The sequence below is a fragment of the Lycium barbarum genome, chromosome 11, assembly GCF_019175385.1.
Source record: "Lycium barbarum isolate Lr01 chromosome 11, ASM1917538v2, whole genome shotgun sequence".
Taxonomy (NCBI): domain Eukaryota; kingdom Viridiplantae; phylum Streptophyta; class Magnoliopsida; order Solanales; family Solanaceae; genus Lycium; species Lycium barbarum.
In genome coordinates this window covers 73,224,051-73,244,762 of record NC_083347.1, presented here as the reverse complement: position 1 = coordinate 73,244,762, position 20,712 = coordinate 73,224,051, and the positions used below count along the sequence as shown (strand labels likewise).

The 20,712-nt window shown below is 40.4% G+C and overlaps 1 protein-coding gene across 1 annotated transcript; it reads left to right on the top strand.

The window, feature by feature from the left end:
- The first annotated feature begins 18,963 nt into the window (after window positions 1–18,963).
- On the top strand, window positions 18,964–20,598 carry LOC132619905 (uncharacterized). The gene has a single exon (XM_060334660.1). The coding sequence runs from the start codon at window positions 18,964–18,966 to the stop codon at window positions 20,596–20,598; it is 1,635 nt and encodes a 544-aa protein (XP_060190643.1).
- Window positions 20,599–20,712: the final 114 nt, after the last annotated feature.

Sequence of the window (20,712 nt, the reverse complement as noted above, 5' to 3'; positions counted from 1 at the left end):
ACATCTCTCAATCTATATGACGCTAACTCCACCGACTCGGTGTCAGAAGCATGTATCGACCGAAGCGTCCTCAACATTCCATCAATAAAATTCTGAGGGTCCTCATCCGGCTTTGATCCAAAGAATTCCGGACGGTTCAAACAAATGAAGTCACGGGCCCTTGCACTAACAACCCTATCGCCTTGCCCCGTAATTTGTCGTTGAGTCTGAGCAGCAACTAATTGTGTAAGCAAGTGAATGGACTCTTTTACATCTTGGCCTGAAGCATCCGGTGGAGGAGCCGGAGGTGCTGGAGCTGGGGCTGGGGCTCCCTCACGCTCCTCTAATATAGGTACTGAACGGGAGGACTGAGATTGAGCCGCACTCTGGGACTCACTTTCCTCTACTACCGGTGGCGGTGCTCTTTCAGCCCGCTTTTCTGCCACCGTCTTGCCCTTTTGGGCTGCTGTAGCCTTTCTCTTTACAGGCATTTCTGAAATACACAACACACGGTTAAGTAACAAGAATTTCTTATATCATAACTCTATCGCACGACTCTTATGAATAAAGAAGGTCATTTATTCCTAAAATGTCTACAGTTTCTTGTTTATAAGTGTGGCGCGCAACACACCCATAACCAAGACTCTACTAGACACGGCTCGTAGACACACCCTAGGACAGAACTGCGCTGATACCACTTTTGTCATAACCCAACCGGAGGGCCGCGAAGAGCACCCGATGCTAGCCCACCCGGGCACCCCCTAGCGTACCTTTACGCTTACATCTAGGTGAGCCACACAATAAAACATATATTTCTTTTCATCCATCATACTAGTCCCGTTGGACAATCAACACCTTTATATCATCATTGGCATCGATGCCACATCAATGTACATAAGCCGACAAGCCTATCAAAATAATATCCCAAAATATAGGCCGACAAGGCCAAACATATCTACCCATATACATATATCTACGAGCCTCTAAGAAGAATACGTCATATCATATAGGCGGGACAGGACCCCGCCGTGCCCATAAATATGTACACAAAAGAATCTATACCAAAAGCTGCAGCTCCGGATGAAATGGAGCTCTGCTATGTAGTCCCTGAATAATGAAGCTATAGATCAAGTTTGTCTCCCTAGCCACTAGCGGGCATGACGCAGCATCCACAAACAAAAGGACGTTAGTACGAAGAATGTACTGAGTATGTAAAGCATGATCAATATCAATATGAAAGCGCAATAGACAACATATGAGATAGCATAGGATGGGAGATAATGATATCATCGTCATAGCACTTACTTGCTTTCCATAGGGACATTCCATTTCTATTGCGTATCCTTGTACATACATCCATATCCGTACTCGTTTACCTTTCGTGTCCATTTTCGTATTCGTATTCATATTTCCATTCATACTCATATTCATATGGTTTGCATCTCATATACATTGCATATACATAACCTTTACACAACACTTACATATACTTAGCATATTCGTACTCATATTGATGTCATATACATAGCATTTATATAACATAGCCGACCGTGAAGGATCGGTGTTTCATACATACTTGGCCAACCAAGGCTCAAGGTTACACATACCTGGCCCTACCAAGGCTTCAGGGTTCATCTACCTGGCCTTACCAAGGCTTCAGGGTTATCCGTACCCAACTGCAGTGGTGCGCGCGCATCGTCATACACATACATACATACATACATACATACATACATACATATATATATATATATATATATATATATATATCTACATATTTTACCCGGCCATATAAGCTCGGGGCTTCATAATAGCCATACATAGGCACACATACATATAAGCTCATAAGCATCTTACTACTATCATCATCGTCATTGTTATCATCATCGCTATTATCATCGTTATCGTTATCACTATCATCGTCGTTCATTACATGTATCCTTATAGGATTACTCGTCATACGAGGAGCTTAGTAGAATCGTAATACATATTGAGAATCATAAGCTTAGTGGCTTTTGAAGATAGAATCATTTGGAATACGTCATAGACTTATAGAAGATTTAGATGATTGGCCAAAGAACCATGCCTTATGAAAGAAGGATTAGCCTTACATACCTTTTCGTTCAACTATTCTACACTTGCACGTTCTTCTTCAATGCTCACGCTTCTACCTTCATTAAAGTGCATACTAACATTAGAGAATTGATAGCTTAGCATTCATGAGTAAAGCTAGGAAAAATCGGACAACATCTCCTTTGTTCATACTACTTCCTCCATATCGTATATCAACACCCAAACGTCAATAATAATATTCACAATATCATCATAATAGCTTTTATTCACTTACATTATCCTTACTTCTCATTTCTCTCCAATTCATCCATATTCATGGTCATATCACACAATTTCGTTCATTCATATACAAAGTCTATTCCATGTTCTCAACATCATTTATAACATGATTATAATCATAATGTATCAAGAATCATAACTCAATCCAAACATTTACTCAAAAGCGACACTATTCCCACATTCATGACCCATTTCCTATTTCCCCTAAAATCCAAGTGTTTCAACTTTCAAATACTTTAAATAACAAGTAAAGGTGATGGTGTAGGAATGAAGCTTGGGTGAAAACACTTCACTTGAGAAAAATCCTAGTTTTACCTTCACTTGGATTTCTTATTTGGATGAACTTTAATGGGTTTTTTTACACTTGACTCACTTAGTTTATGTTGTTGATCACTAATACCTCTTGAATTCTTGTGGAATAAATGTAGAGATATGTTTTAGAGAGAAGGGGTGTGATATGGAAGTGAAATGAAATAACACTTGAATCCCTTATTTAATGAATCAATCTGATCCCGACTAGACATACGGACCAACATACGGTCCGTATAAAATATACTGACCGTATGTCTGGTCGTCTAATTGGTCCAGAGAATGGTGACAATCTGGGCTGATTGTACGGTCCAACATACGGACCGTATGTTTTATACGGCCAATATGTTTGGCCGTATAATCCCAATTCTCCGAGGTTCGATTTCGTCGACTCGTTTGACCTCCGATCCTTATGGAACCTTCGTAGCACTTATTTAACACCTCAATACCAATCTAAGGGACGTTATAACTCTTCTCCAAAGCATTACTAACTTCTCATTAACTCGTTACTCACAAATTCTTTCCGACACTTATCGTAAGCCTTGCCTCCTCTTGGCAAACTTTCTCCCCCTATCTCGAACATCTTTGGAATCTTATCTAGGGTCATCGAATGTCGTTTCTTACTTATCGAAATACCGTATACTCGTGCTCTTCACTAGTCCATTCACTTGGGCATCAATGGAAAATTTTCCGAGGTGTAGCACCTTGTCTCCTGTTAATATATTGTTGTAAGCTCACTAGGTGTATGTGTTTGGATGTTGATCATACTAGTTAATTGGTATGCCCCTGTGATTAGAAAGTAATGACTTGGTTTATAGCTTCCTTGTCTATTTTATGGGAATAGGTCTGCTCTAAGTGTGAATCTTTCATGAAATCGGGGTATTTGACTAAGTTTGAGTCATCTACATTTTTGAATGAAGTAATGTGACATGATTATCCTGTTAGTATCTTGGTCTGGGAATTCTATTTGCTTTTACTATAGTTGCTAAGTGTTTGAGAGTGTTTTGCAATATTAGATCCTAGTCACTTATTAACTTATGGGCCTGAAAAGGCATGCTAATCTGATACTAAGTAAATCTAAGGAGTATCATTAGCCCCTTTTAGTCTATACACATTATTTCCTTTTGTGGTTGAGTGGCATGATAAATGGTTTGTGACTCTAGGGTGCATTTGATTACAAATCATTCACTTAAAAAAAGGAGTATAATAGTGTCACATGGTATTTGAATGAAAGTAAGGTTTATTGATTAACTAAGTGGATAGGATAATGTTACATCTCAGAAATTTCGAATTTGTTGCCTTGTGAGTAGACTAATGTGAGCTTAAGATGAACATGAAGTCCTTACGATATTAAGGGGAGTATTAGATAGCTTAAAGTGCGTACTATAAGATTTCGAAGTCATATGGATATGTGAGACTAAGTTTGTTGAAGGAAGTGAATGTAAGTCATGTTTGGAAGGGTTTTCGCGATAGTTGATTTGATACGTATTTAGTAATGTCTTGAGGGGCTGCTATAGGGCTTATTGTGTGGTTAATTAAGTGTTATAAAAGTGCCAAGAAGGTTCCACAAGGATTGGAAGTCAAATGAATCACCGAGAGCAAATTCAGAAAATATGAGTTGTACGACCACTTATACGGTCCGTATAACTTATACGGTCCATATAAGGGGTCGTATAACCCTTCCAGAGAAGGATATTTTCATGATGGAGATATACGGTCCACTTATACAGACCGTATAAGTTATACGGACCGTATAAGTGTCCGTATAACTCGGTCCGGCAGCTTTAGTTATTTTGTATAAATAGATGACCCTTGTGCATTATCTCATTTCCCACATTAGTATTAAGAGCTCCAAAACCCTTCTCCAAGCATATTCCACTCAAATCCAAGAGAAATCAAAGATCATATAGCAAGAATCAAGGTGTTCATATGTTAAAAGTCTTGCTAGGGTTAGTAAACTTCAAGAATAACTTGGGTATTGAAGCTAGGGTTTTCACATAAGTTGATAGCTTTCTCCAAAGCTCATTCTTATGAGATAAAAGGTTAGTTCTCGTGCTTATTTCATGTTATCAAGAATGCTTAGTTGTTGAACAACTTGGGTAGAAGGAGAAAGTAGAAGATGAGGTCTAAATGTAGTTTTCATGATGTTTTTGAGTAGTAAGCTAACTTGAATCATGATTCTTAGTATGATATGGATATATTCTTGTTATAAAAGGTAATAATGATGATGAGGAAGTGTTGTATGAAAATGTGCTAAGGGCTGGTGTGAAGTTGTTAGTATAAGTTGTATATGAGAATGAATTTTTGAGACTTAATGGAATGTGATTACTTGATTATGGTATCGTGGACGTTATTATGGTTGTTTGGGAGTTGTTTGGTAAGATGGTGGAAGTCGATGAAATAGGGGAAATGCTGCCCAATTTTCGTTAACTCATGAATTGTTCTAGTTTGAATTTACGAGTATCTTTAAGGCTTAACCAAGTTATGAATCCTTTTAAATGTAGATTTTCCAAGCTTCGACGGTGAACGTTAAGTAGTTAAGAAGACAACGAGGTATGTAAGGCTAACCATTCTTTTATTAAGACATGATCCCATCACTATATACCTTCACATGAGTTCCATAATGTCTTCCAAAATGGCTTTATCCCTAGAATTACTAAAGCTCATGATTCTTGGTGTTCTCACGATACCATTACCTTCATTATATGACAGTTGATCCTCTAAGGAAGGATATTGTCAGGAACTGACTAAGGGGCCATGATGGGTACCCGAAGCTGACTACCGAGCACCACTCATTATGCTAATCATCACACTCATTCTGAACACGTATAACTCCGAGGCAATACATGGATATACATAAGCCCTCACGTCTACAAAGATGATATACAAATATACAATAATGGATTCATGAGACCATACAACCCACACATACATATCTACGAGCCTCTACTGGAGTACTAGATATAAGGACGGGACAAGACCCCGTCATGCCCATATATGTACACAAAATAATATACCAAAATGGCACCTCTGAAGTAATAGAGTGCTCCTGTAAATCGGCTGATGAGCTCCTACGAATCTGGGCCACCTCCCTGGCTGCCTATGGGTATGAATACAACGTCCAAAAGAAAGGACATCAGTGCAAACACTGTACTGGGTATGTAGGGCGTGAATAATGATAACATATCAAAGAAATGAGGGAACATCAAGTAAGGAAACAACCTGTAACTGAAGATTTTTTAAAATGGAACAATGCATGCTAACTTACATAATAATTATCATCATATTATGTATGCATATATAAGCTGCCCGACCATATAGGTACGGTGTGATCATCACTAGCTCGCGTCCAGGGTAAACATCTCCTGCCGCCTACTAGTGGTGTCTACCCATGCCCTCTAGACATGGTGTATATGTCGCCCGCTTTAGCTGTGTTTGCCCGGCCATATAGGCACGGTGTAATCTCATCATCATGTACTTATCATAATGCATGCATAAGGACTCAACGATAAGCTATAACTCAATCGGGGTGACATATGGTCGAGAAACCCTGATTCCATTATGGAGTAGTCATAATCATCCTGCCTCACCTTGAAGGAACTAGCATCATAAGGTGAGGGTAACAACAATGAATAACGTCAAGGAATTATTAGCTTTGGAATCTTTAAACGTCGACTCATCAACATCATTATCATATTCGTAACGTATCTCTTATCTTTATCTCATGAGGAGCTCTTTATAAACATAGACTCATAGTTTCCGGAATGTAAGAAGGTCATGGAAAAATAAAGGGAATCATGTCATAGGAATAATGCCTTAGAAAATAAGGGCCTAACCTTACATACCTTTTCGCCTTTGTAACTTGCCGACTAAACGCTTCCTTCCAAGTTCGCAATTCTACATTCAAAGTAATTCGTGCTAAGATTAGATAATCGGAAACGTACTTAAGCTTAAGCTAAAGGTAACGAAAATTGAGCAGCATCTCCTTTGTTTCTACAACTTCCCCCATATCATATAACAACTCCCTAACGTCAACAACAACTCCCACAATATCACAATCAACAATCTTCCTCAAACTATACATTATTCAATTCTCCAAACTCCATTACAAATCATTCAGAACCAAAGTTGCCACACTACGCTGTATTCATAAACACACAATGCTTCTTCAACACTCTTAATATCATTTATAACAAGATTATACTCATACTATCTCAAGAGTTATGATTCATGTCAACTACTATTCAAAAATACCATTATTTTCACATTTGAGCTCCATATTCTATTTTCTTCCATAATCCAAGTCTTTTAACCTCTCAATATTCTAGATAGCATGAAATGATCATAAATCTTACCTTTGACAATGTAGAAGAGGTATTTGGGTGAAAATATTCCACTTGAGAAAACCCCACCTTCACCACTAAAGGAGTTCTTGACTTGTGTAAACCCTAATGAGCACTCATGTTCTTGATTCCATCAACTCTTGATGTTTAAATCTTTATTTCTCTCGGGTATATGTTAAAATGGTATGGACAATATTCTAGAGCCTTCTTGAGGTATGAAGAAAGAATGAAATAAGAAATGACGACTTGAGGGTCTCTTTTATAAAATTAAAAATCTGTCCCGACGGTATTATACGAACACACATACGGTCCGTATATGTGACTGTATAGTGCTTCCGGTGGAGGAACCTTCTCTGGACGGGTTATACGGTCCCTTATGCGGACCATATAAATTATACCGGCCATATAAGTTGGCCGTATAACTCCCAGTTTTCCGAAGTTGCTCTCATCATTCCGTTTGATCTCCGATACTTATGGAACCTTCTTATCACTTGTTTAATACTTCATTAACAATCTAAGGGGCATTATAACTCCTCTTTAAGACATCATTAAGTCGACATTAACTCGGTACTTTACAAATCCTTTCCGAAACACAACGTATACTTCACCTTTCTTAATGAACTTTCTTCGCTTGATTCGAATGTCTTTTGAATACTAATGGGAACCGTTAAGTAATACTTCTTACTTGTAGGAACATCATATACGCCTCACCCTGCGTTGGTATATTTACTGTGCAACGACATGAAATTTTCTGAGGTGTAACATTCTTCCCCCCTTTAAAAACATTCGTCCTCGAATGTTAAGTTCTCGGGAAATTCTACAAAACTTTTGTCAGAGTTTCCCCTATAATATGGCGCTACTATCCTGTCACAACAGCCCACAATAACAATAGCAAGCAATTATGGCCACACACGACCCAAAAGCATAAAAATAAAGGATACATACCTCATAATATTGTGTTGTAGCCCACATGGCTACAACACAATAGCAAGAAATTATGGCCACACACGACCCAAAAGCATAAAAAGAAAGGATACATACCTCATAATGTTGATGTCTCATCTTGGATCTCTTCTAGGAGTGGAAATAATTGCGGATAATTGGACTTCATGTTTTCTTCCATTTCCCAAGTCATTTCCTCTCGGTTATTGTTTCGCTACAAGACTTTGACCGAAGGTACTTCTTTGTTCTTTAGCTTCCGCACTTTCCTGTCTAGTATGGAAATGGGCACCTCTTCATAAGCCAACTTCTCCGTAACTTGAACATCATCTACCGGCACGATCCTAGTAGGATCTCCAACACACTTTCGGAGCATTGATACGTGGAAGACTGGATGGACTGATTTAAGTTCTGGAGGCAAGTTCAGTTCATAAGCTACTTGGCCTACCTTGCGGATAATCTTATAAGGTCCAATGTATCGAGGGCTTAATTTTCCCTTCTTACCAAATCTCATCACGCCTTTCATCAGTGATACCTTTAAGAATACCCAATCATCAACTTGAAATTCTAAGTTTCGCCGACGGTTGTCCGCATACGATTTCTGGCGACTTTGGGCTGTCAACAATTGACCTCGAACAACCTTGATATTTTCCACCGCTTGTTGCATCAACTCAGGGCCTATTAGCTGTACCTCTCCTACTTCAAACCACCTAATTGGGGATCTACACTTTCTTCTATATAGAGCTTCATACGGGGCCATCTGAATACTGGAATGATAGCTGTTGTTGTATGCGAACTCAATGAGAGGTAAGTGGTCATCCCAACTACCACTGAAATCTAGAACACATGCCCATAACATATCTTCCAAGGTCTGAATAGTGCGTTCGGCTTGTCCATCAGTTTGTTGGTGAAATGTTGTGCTAAGCCTTACCTGGGTACCCAAACCTTCTTGGACGGACAGCCAGAATTTAGTTGTAAATTGTGCTTCTCTGTCAGTAATAATGGACACCGGGACACCATGTAGTTGCACAATCTCCTTAAGATACAGCCTTGCATAATCTTCTGCCGAATATGTGGTTCTGGCTGGAAGAAAATGAGCTGCTTTCGTGAGTCTGTCCACGATCACCCATATGGAGTCCTGCTTGCATCGGGAACGGGGTAACCCTATAATAAAACCCATGTTGATCACTTCCCATTTCCAGGCTGGGACTTCCATGGCTTGTAACAATCTGCCGGGCTTTTGATGCTCAATTTTCACTTGTTGGCAATTTGGGCATTGAGCTACAAATTCTGCTATGTCTTTCTTCATTCCATCCCACCAATACATCAATTTGAGGTCATGATACATCTTTCTCACTCCTGGATGAATAGAGTATCAAGAATGATGAGCTTCTTCTAGAATCCGACGACGTAATTCAGCACATTTGGAACACATAGCCTGTGTTGGTATCTAAGAACTCTATCTGTAGAAACTTCGAATGGTGGCTTTTCCTTCTCATACAATGTACTTCTATAGTGACTCAACTGAGGATATTCATATTGGTGCTTTCTCACCTCCATATCTAAGGATGAAACAGTTGGGTTGTGAATTCCAATTCTTGTATTGCCTGAATCGATTAGACGAACTCCGAGGCTGGCTAGATGGTGGAGCTCACGGATTAATCCTTTCTTCTCCGAAGGGACCTCACATAGACTTCCCATTTATTTGCGGCAAAGTGCATCACCTACTACATTCGCCTTGCCGGGGTGGTATAAAATACTCACGTCATAATCTTTCAGTAGTTCTAACCACCGCCTCTGCCGAAGATTCAACTCCTTTTGCTTGAAAATGTATTGGAGACTCTTTTGATATGTATAAATATCCACATGAACACCATACAAATAGTGTATCCACTACTTTTTATCCTTGGCTAACTGTCTCCTATTCTTTTTGGATTAGAAGTTGCAATCTGCGTTTGAAAAGTTTTAAGTATTGAAGACGTGTTTTAGAATTAACTAGTTGTATGTTGCATTTATCACTCACTATGTTTCTTTTATTAAGACTGCTTCTAATTTCTTTCCCTCCTTTCTTTTGCATGAACACACTTGGGAGAATATTGGAGTTATGGCAACTCCAAGTTCAGCCCGGAGTTAGGAGTAAACATTCACAGCAGTTTCATTCGACTTTACAGTCCTACCCCGTTCGCGTCTCGAGTCTCCGTCCTTCTTCCTCTCTTCAAAATTTCACACCTTCGTATCAGTTTATATATGTTGTTTATATCATTCGACTAACATTTTGTGAACTTGCTATTTTGTACATATGCAGTACTTGGTTTGTATAAACCGATCAAGGATGATGGTAAATTTAGTCACTACTTTTCCCTCTCCCCTTAGATAATTAATCTTGGCTTAGGCGTGCTATTAGAATGAAAATCGCCAAATGATTTTCAGCTTTTGTTTATTCACTTTCAGGTTAAAAAATAATTTCCAACTACAGGAAATTAACTAGAACTTTTTTTTTTCTTTTTGAGTTAATTGCTCATCAAACTAACGTTTCTTTTTAAATCCATTATAACAAAAATGAGCGATTTAAATAGGGGCTTCAAAAGGATAAGATGCATGTTTTATGAGCAATCATTTCCTATTTAATGCGAACATATGGAACAGGTCAGATTCATTAAGTTTAAAATGAGGAAATTATATTAGGGCCCGAGTATAGTGGCTCAAGTTATTTTACGAGAGCTATAAGGTAAATATTCCATTTTATATACACGCATACATATATATACTATCTTATTTTCAGTAATTCCTTTAAATCATCTTTTCATCATGTGTATACATATATATTATTTCCATATCACAAAAATAGCTATTTTTGAACCATTATATACCATTTTTCATAGGATATAAATATCGCACATATACATTATTTTTCTAAAAAATATGCTTTCCTAATCCTCTCATTTTATACTATTGTATACAAAAATATATCATGAATATATACATATATGTTTACACCTCATGTATACTAACGACTGCCTCTACAATAAACATACACATGTACCATTTTCATATACATATATATCACATATACTATCTAATTCTTTTACATATTACATATGTAAATTATTTTCTTATAAAAAATATACCCCTCTTTATTCTATATTATACATACTATTCTTATATAAAATAAATGTCATACATATTTTCCTCATGCATACATTAGCATTAATTACTTCCTTTATAAATATGCATTTACTCACATAGTTATAATTACTTTAAAACCCCCTTTTTATACAGATAGTTTTGAGAGAGTAGTTTCTTCTCCGCAATTCTTTAAATAGGTAATAATAAATAAGAAATAGTTAAATAATCTCCCTCTAGTGTTAATTAGACTAAGTTTAAAGACTGTCTTCGGATAGGCTCTGAGGGATGCTTAACACCTTCCCCTCGGGGTAAATAAAACCCTTACCTAGAATCTCACAGGTTTTAAAGACTAAAAATGGAGTTTACATTTTTACAAATGATTTCCTAATATTTCCTAAAATTAGGTGGCGACTCTGAAAACTTTCAAAACCAGAGGAAACATAGTCATAAGTTGTGAACTAGTTTTAATCCGTTAAAAATAGGGCATAACAGCATGCCGACTCCGCTGGGGATAATACCTTAGGTTTTGACTTTAGTAGACTTAGTTTAAGAAGTAGAAACTTGAGGGATGTTTGTTTATTTATTTATATTTTTATCACCTGTTATTTATGAATTGCTACATTGCTATATTTGAAAGGACGCAAGCCAAAGCAAAACTTGTGCTTCTTATTTGTTTGAGAAAACACTATTTGTTACTGCTTTCCTTATAATGTCATTGCACTTTTTGTCGAGTCTTTGGCCGTACACTTACACACACTGTGGTTCACGCGAGGTGTTATCTTACACTCCTCTACCCCTTCTTTGGATTCTCTAGTTTCAGAATCGGTACGGTAGTTTACTACGTACCTTCTTGCAGATATTCAGTCCCACTCCGAAATTCTTAGGAAAAAATCTTATTCTAGAAAAAATAAGTCACGCTGCATACACCTTAGGCAGGACAATCCAAGATATTGTCGCTGCCAATTAGGAATCCACCCTTTGTCAAAGGTTTGAAAACTGAATGACATAACCCTTTATGTGAATTGATGAAATGATCCTTAAGAGACACAAGATGATTTTTTTAACAAACAATACTTATCATAACCTTTACCCTTCTTTTTCAGATGGAAATTAACCAAAACCTACCAAATATCCAAATGATAGTCTCATCTCCTCACGACCTGCAAACTTGGTGGAGGAACATAAAAGTGGCACACGGAGAGGAAATCCGACAACATCTGGGATCGTTAATGTCACTAATGGGTATCCAAGCTGACAAAACTCTCACCAAGCTGCTGATAGAATTTTGGGATCCCGCCAGAGTAACCTTCAATTTTTTGGATTTTGAGATAACCCCTACATTAGAGGAAGTTTGTGGATTCTCCGACTTACCATTTGAGGGAAGAATGCCGGTGTTACCATCCTTCATATTGGGAGAGAGATTCTTGCGCATTTTGGGATTTAATGTCTACCCGATCTTGAGGAATATGGAAAATGATCGAGTGAAGTTTGACTTTCTTTTTTAGAGATTTGGGCGCCGAGAAAGCTTTGATCGATATCGAGATGAGTTTGCATGTGACCGCGGAAGGTGGGAGAAAATGCGGCCACGAGCCTTCGCTATAGCCTTGTTGGGAGTCTTGGTCTTCCCAAAGAGAGCCTACCGAATCAATATTAACCTTTTGCCACTTGTTATGAATATCTTCTCGGGACAAGATGAATTGACCTGAGGCAGCTTGGAGTTACACAAGATGTCCCAGTCTGGTCCCATATGGCACTGCATGAAGATGACTATGATAGGGTGGTTCCAGTAGCACGAGTGAGAATTCTGCAAAGAGAATGGCTGAACATGATCACATTTGGTATGGGTGACGAGAGTTGGTGCGCGAGTATTATTCCCGGTATAATGTGGAAGGCCTGGAACTTTTGGCAACTGAGGACGGATTCGATGGGCTCACGGACTATGATGCAGCCGCTTGGCTTACAATTGAGATACTGCCTTTCATGAACGTCAACAATGACATGTATAGGCAGGTAGTTCCGGGTCCAGTAAACCATATGATACAACTGGCAGAAGAGAAAGATCCGATAGAGCCGGAAGAAGAGATGGAAGAGGATCTGGGAGAAGATCCGACAGAGCCAGATGAACCAATGGAAGAGGATCCGGAAGAAGATCCAGAATGGGAATTAGAGCGTAATCTTGTAATGGAGGTAGAGCCAGAGAAATCACCTAACTATACTCCAGCAGGTTATTCAGAGGAGGAACCGGAGGTGCAATCCGAGTACAGGCCTGCAGCACATGGTATACAGGAGGGACCCGAGTATAATCCAGAGGCAGGTTGGGAGATAGAGAAAGACCCAGAGGAAGAAACTGAGTACGACCCAGGGCCCGATTATGATCCAGCATATGATGGGGATGACAATGACGGCCCGACATGGCCCTAGACTATTTTCTTTCCCTTTTTTTTGGTTTTCTTTACATTCCAAAAGAGTGTCGTATGGCCCAATCCCTTTTTACGCCCTCGGGGCCACCCTTTGCATTTTCATTTCAAATTTTCATCGACTCATTCCTTTTTTATGCCTTTATGGCCATCCCCCATGTGTTTTATCATTTTAGGCTGCCATAGGCCTACCCTTGTAAGCTCTCGGGCTACCTTTGGTTGGAATGGAAGTCATGTTTGTTCTAAAAAAATATCAGAATGTGTCAAAAAGGATCATCATCAATTTGTGTGAAACGTAGGCTTACCTCTGGCAAAACGAGGCCCCACAATTAGGACACGCTTGTTTGCACGTCAACTTGACGTAATTACTTGATTAAAAATGTTGCTCTACTCTTTCTAAAGCTTCCCGGGCTAACTTTTTTGTTTTCCAATTGTCTTTATTTGGTTTTATCCCCCCAACAGAGGTTGATTTGTGCTGATCTTCAAACTGGCCGAATCATACTACAATTTGAGGTCTAAGGGAAAAATGAGTATCACCAACGAAGTCAACCCAACTGCTAACCTTTCCATAACTAATGAAAATCCAAGAAGCTCATGAGAGAGGATTAATTTGAATGATGAAGAAGAGATTGCTTTGCTAAAGCTACAACTTGATGTACTAAGAGGAGAGCTGCGCCAAGTTTGGGACCTGACCCATCTCACTGTGATAGCTTTCCCAAACCCACCTCACTTTCTGTCCTTGGATTCGCCGGTTCCAGAACACTTCCCTCCATCTACACGTCCACCTCCAGTACCCCTTTCCTTTTCCAACCTACCTCCGATCACTCCCGCGAATGTACCAAATCTGCATAAACAAACCCCTTACGTCCCCGACTACACCCATACTTCACAAAACCCACTACCAACCCAAACTGCTGCCGCACCTACTTACCCCACCGTGCAGCACATACCACGGGCACACGTTGACACTTCCCACGAGCCATATGTGCCACCGGTATATGCAGCTGGGGCTCCAACCTTTACCACTCCTGTCACAGTCAGGGTTCTGTTCGAGGTGGATTAGTAGGCAAAAATAGAGAGAGATGCCAAGATAGGAGAAGACGAATCAATCATTAGCCAGCTGCACAGTCTAAGGAAAGAAATGAGGAACATGCGAGTCACTCGGGGAAGTGAGAGTTTGGATTATGATGATCTATGCATACACCCGGATATTGGCATGCCAGTAGGGTACAAACCTCCTAAGTTCGATGTTTTTGATGGGACAGGTGATCCTCATGCACATTTGAGGGCCTATTGCGACAAGTTAGTAGGAGTATGAAGGAACGAGAAATTGAGGATGAAATTGTTTATTAGAAGTTTGTCAGGAGAGGCGCTCACTTGGTATATTCGCCAAGATCCTCGCAAATGGAGCGACTGGCAAGATATGGCTGAGGATTTCATGACTCGCTTCGGATTCAACACTGAGATCACACCAGACAGGTTTTCTTTGAGCAATGTACACAAGAAAGCAACGGAATCATTCCAGGATTACACAAGACGTTGGAGAATTGAGGCTTCCCGAGTTCTGCCTCCATTGGATGAAAGCGAGCTCAGAAAGTATTTCATTCGAGCTCAGGAAGACATCTACTTTGAAAGGATGATGTTATCAATGGGCCAAAAGTTTGACGATTTGGTCAAAATGGGAGACTTTTTGGAAGAAGGAATCAAGTCCGGAAAGATTCAATCAATGGCTGCGCTGCAAGCTGCAAGCAAAGCCATACAGTCAGGTTCCATCAACGGAATTAAGAAGAAGAAGGAGGACGTATCTAATATCACACCTTACTACCGGCGAGGAGAGTCATCTCGCCCATACCCCACAAAACCTCAAATCTTTGCTCATGCCCCTTATGTCCCATCCCCAATTTATAACACCCAACCACATTACAACCAACCATGAGCCCCCACTTATCAAAACCCTCCAAGACCTTATACCTCTATCCAATCACCCGTCTACCAAAATAGACCACCATACGCCCAAAGACCTCGCCCAACTCCCGAAGTCAGAAATACCCGAACCTACACCCCCATAGCCGAGCCTTTAGACAACAGGATTGTTGCAACCAATTGAAGGGAGAATCCCTGACCCAATTCCTCAAAACTTTTATGGGAACAAATGTTGTGCATATCATTCGGGAATTTAGGGACATGACACCGAGGAATGCTTTGGTTTGAAAAACCAGGTTGAAGCTTTAATCAAGAGTGGGACAATTCAATGCACTGCAGCGCCCCCGAACGTGAACAACAACCCGCTACCAAATCATGAAAATCGGGTGGTTAATATGATGTCATTTGATGAGGAACATGATTTGGAGGGAACCACTGTGCCCGTTGGAAACACAGAGGCATTTGTCGCAACATCCCCAACTGCTCTTATCATCACGGTACAGTTGAGGGCGCCGGTAATTGTCCGGACATACCAACCAAAATCCGTGGTGACCACTGTTGTCGCAGGAAAGCATGATTATGATTCTAGGGCAGTCCCATGGGACTATTCGCAGCCGCCCATAGAATGACAAGGTCAGGAAGATGTTATGTCCTAGAGGATCTAAACAGAGTAAGTTCAGGCAAAGAGCAGAATCAAAGGAGAAACATTACTGATGCCGAGGCAACAGAATTCTGGAAGAAGATGCAAACCAAAGATTATTCAGTCGAGGAACAGTTGAAGACGACACCTGCCCAAATATCGATCATGTCCTTGTTGATGAGTTCTGAAGCCCACAGGGACGCTTTAGCTAAGGTGTTGAGTTGAGTAAGCATATCGAATGAGACGATGAGTGAAACGCTGGCCACAACAATCCGGCAGATGGTTGAAGCAAACAAGATTTCTTTCCGCGATGATGAACTTCAAGGAACAGAACACAACAAAGCACTTCACATCACCGTGAGGTGCGGAGATAAGTTTGTATCCAGGGTACTTGTTGATGGAGGTTCCGGGTGTAATATTTCCCTCTCAACACCTTGAGAAATTTGAAGATGGACACGGGAGAAATGAAAGAAAGCCATATGAAGGTCCGAGCTTTTGATGGGACACAAAGGGGTGTCATTGGAGAAATATATCTACATTTGCAGATCGGGCCCGTGGAGTTCCCAGTCCTTTTCCAAGTGATGGACATATCGTCAGCTTACAACTTGTTGTTAGGAAGGCCATGGGTCCACATGGCTGGAGCCGTTCCTTCCACTTTGCATCAGTGTTCTAAATTCGAATGGGGTTGGGAGCAAATCGTAGTTCAGGGGAACTCAGTCACCCCGTCTATTCTGAACGCTCTATCCCGGTCATTGAGGAAATGGGAGAATTAGATAGAGCTACATTTCATGCTGTGGAAATTATGCAAGCTATAAAAATAGGTGAGATGACAGGATCTAATGAAATGAAGATGTCGAGCGCGACAAAGATGGTAGCGTCAGAGATGTTGAAGTACGGCTACTAGCCAAAGTCCGGGTTAGGCCTAAAATATGATGGCATAACTGAACCAATCCAATTGAAGCAACATAAGGGTACTTTTGGGCTCGGGTATGATCATATGTTTGGAGAAACTAGCGGCGTTAAGAGAATCTTTGTGCCAGAGCAAGTTCCTGTCCAGGGTCAGATGGTTATGCCAGAGGTCGATAAAGATATCATAGAAGGAATGGAGAATCTGTTCGTGACAATGATCGAGGAGTGTTGTGGGGAGACTGAAGCAGATGCCGAGACACCGACTATTCGTGATGCCGAACCAAGAGAGATCTTGCAGAATTGGACCGTCAGCCCATCCTTGGTTCGCCGGGAGTCTTGGTAGTATGGAATTGTAGTTTGTTTTCAAAATAGCATGATCAATTGAGGCTTGAATCATGCCTGTGCTCTTTTGTCATCTGCCTCTTTCTTTAAAAGCATTGAATGCTTCTTTAATGAAAATGCATTTTTATTAAAATATTGTATCTTACTTATACTTGCTTTTCTTTTTCAGCACTCAAACTAGTAAAAATATTCATTCTATGATTATGACATGTAACGAAACCGTTGAGCAAAGTACAAACGGCGAACAAGATTACGAGAAATACGATGAAAGCATGATGCCTGAGAATCTTCCGCAAGAGATCGAGCAACTCGAGAATCAAAAGAAACCGACCTTGGATGAAACTGAGATAGTTAACTTAGGAGACGACGAAATAGTGAAGGAAACTCGGATTAGCATACACTTAGAAGATGAACGGAAGCAAGAATTGTTGGAATTGCTTAAGCAGTATGTTGACGTATTTTCTTGGTCCTACGACGACATGCCCGGGCTGAGCTCCGACATCGTCTCTCATAGCTACCAACTGATCCCACCCGCCTGCCAATCAAGCAAAAGCCAAGGAGTTTTAAGCCCGATTTGAGTTTAACGATCAAAGAGGAAGTCACTAAGAAGATTGAATCAAATGTCGTGAGGGTTACAAACTAGCCTTCCTGGTTGGCCAACATTGTGCCCGTTCCAAAGAAGGACGGAAAAATCAGGATATGTGTGGATTATCGGGATCTCAACAAAGCTAGTCCTAAGGATGACTTCCCCCTTCCGAACATCCACATACTCATCGATAACTATGCAAAACATGAGTTGTAATCATTTGTCGATTGCTTTGCAGGATATCATCAGATTTTGATGCATGAGGATGATGCATAAAAGACAACGTTTACCACTCCATGGGGAGTGTACTGCTACCGAGTAATGCCATTTGGCCTCAAGAACGCTGGTGCGACCTATATGAGGGCCATGACTACTTTGTTCCATGATATGATTCATAAAGAGATCGAAGTCTAGGTGGACGATGTCATTATCAAATCTCGATGGAGTTCAGATCATTTTATTGACCTAAGGAAGTTCTTTGAATGATTGCAGAGGTACAACTTGAAGTTGAATCCAGCAAAATGTGCATTTGGAGTTCCTGCTGGAAAATTATTGGGATTCATTGTTAGCAGAAAAGGTATAGAGTTGGATCCTTAAAAAATCAAGGCAATCCAAGACTTGCCTCCCTCGAAGAGCAAGAAAGACGTAATGAGTTTCCTCGGAAGGCTCAATTACATTAGTCGATTCATCGCACAGTCGACGGTGATTTATGAACCCATATTTAAGCTGCTGAAGAAAGATGCTGCCACAGAATGGACAGAAGAGTGTCAGAAGGCCTTCGACAGAATCAAGGAGTACTTGTCCAGTCCACCCGTATTGGTCCCGCCAGTATCGGGAAAACCTCTATTTCTGTACTTGTCTGTATTAGATGGTGCGATTGGATGTGTGTTAGGACAAAACGATGAGACAGGGAAAAAGGAGCAGACCATTTACTACCTAAGCAAGAAATTCACACCGTACGATGCAAGGTACACTTTGTTGGAACCCATATGCTGTGCTTTGACTTGGATCGCACAAAAGTTGAGGCACTACCTATCTGCTTACACCACGTACTTGATCTCAAGGATGGATCCACTCAAGTACATCTTCTAAAAGCCGATGCCTACCGTGAAATTAGCAAAATGGCAGATCTTGTTAAGTGAGTTTGATATTATGTATATAACTCAGAAGGACATTAAGGGACAAGCATTGGCAGATCACCTAGCAGAGAACCCGGTAGACAATGAATACAAGCCGCTTACAACCTATTTTCCTGATGAGGAAGTATTGTTTGTAGGGAAAGATATTTCAGAGCCTTATTCAGGATGGAGGATGTTTTTTGACGGAGCGTCAAATTTCAAAGGAGTCGGAATAGGAGCAGTTTTAGTTTCCGAGACAGGTCAACACTACCCTATCTCGGCAAAGATCAGATTTCCCTGCACGAACAATATGGCGGAATACGAAGCTTGCATCCTCGGGCTTAGGATGGCAGTTAATATGAACATCAAAGAACTTTTGGTAATAGGTGATTCTGACCTATTAGTTCATCAGGTACTAGGAGAATGGACCACTAAGAATGTCCAAATTCTTCGATACTTACATTGCGTGAAGGAGTTGTGTAAGCAGTTCAGAGAAATTGACTTCAAGCATGTCCCTCGAATCCAAAATGAATTTGCTGATGCCCTTGCGACATTGTTATCAATGATCCAACATCCGGACAAGAATTACATCGACCCTATCAAGGTAGAAATACACGACCAGCAAGAATATTGTTTTCATGTCAATGAGGAATTGGATGGCCAGCCATGGTACTATGACATTAAGAAGTTACTCGAGACGAGAGAATATCCAAAAAATGCTACTAACAAACAGAAGCGGACCTTGAGGAGAATGGCAAATCACTTCTTCCTTAACGGAGAAATCCTATATAGGAGGACTTCAGATCTGGGATTTCTAAGATGTGTGGATGCCACAGATGCGACAAGGTTGTTAGAAGAAGTACATGCAGGAACATGTGGACCCCAAATGAATGGATTCACTTTGGCAAAGAAGATTCTGCGAGCGGGATACTTTTGGATGACTATGGAAAGAGACAACATTCGCTATGTACAAAAGTGCCATCAATGTCAGGTTCACGGAGATTTCATTCGGGTTCCTCCAAATGAGCTCAATGTAATGGGCTCCCCTTGGCCGTTCGCCGCTTGGGGCATGGATGTGATTGGACCTATCGAACCCCTTGTATCAAATGGACATCGCTTCATCTTAGTGGACATCGATTATTTCACTAAATGGGTCGAAGCTTCAACGTACAAAGTAGTAACAAAGAAGGTGGTAGCATATTTTTTTCGCAACAATATAGTCTGCCGATTTGGGATTCCAGAGTCAATTATCACAGATAATACAGCCAATCTCAACAGCGATCTTATGAGAGAGACTTGCGAAAAATTTAGGATTGCCTACCGAAATTCCACAGCTTGTCGACCACAGATGAATGGAGCAGTCGAGGCAGCAAATAAGAACATCAAGAAAATCTTGAGAAAGATAACAGATAGTCACAGGCAGTGGTATGAAAAGTTGCCATATTCTTTGCTTGGTTACCGTACCACTACTAGAACATCCACAGGAGCAACTCCTTACATGTTGGTTTATGGTTCAGAAGCTGTGATACCCGCAGAAGTAAAGATACCTTCTCTAAGGATTATCCAAGATGTGACTAACTCCGCCAAATCGGAGATACTATCTAACTGCGACTAACTCCGCCAGATCGAAGATACCATCTAACTGCGACTAACTCTGCCAATCGGAGATGCCGTCTAATAATGCCAATTACCCCACCAATTGGGGACCGCCGTCTAACTTAGCCAATAA

Excerpts from the sequence above, each read along its gene's own strand:
- LOC132619905 (XM_060334660.1), top strand. The coding sequence starts at position 18,964 with ATGCCTACCGTGAAATTAGCAAAATGGCAGATCTTGTTAAGTGAGTTT.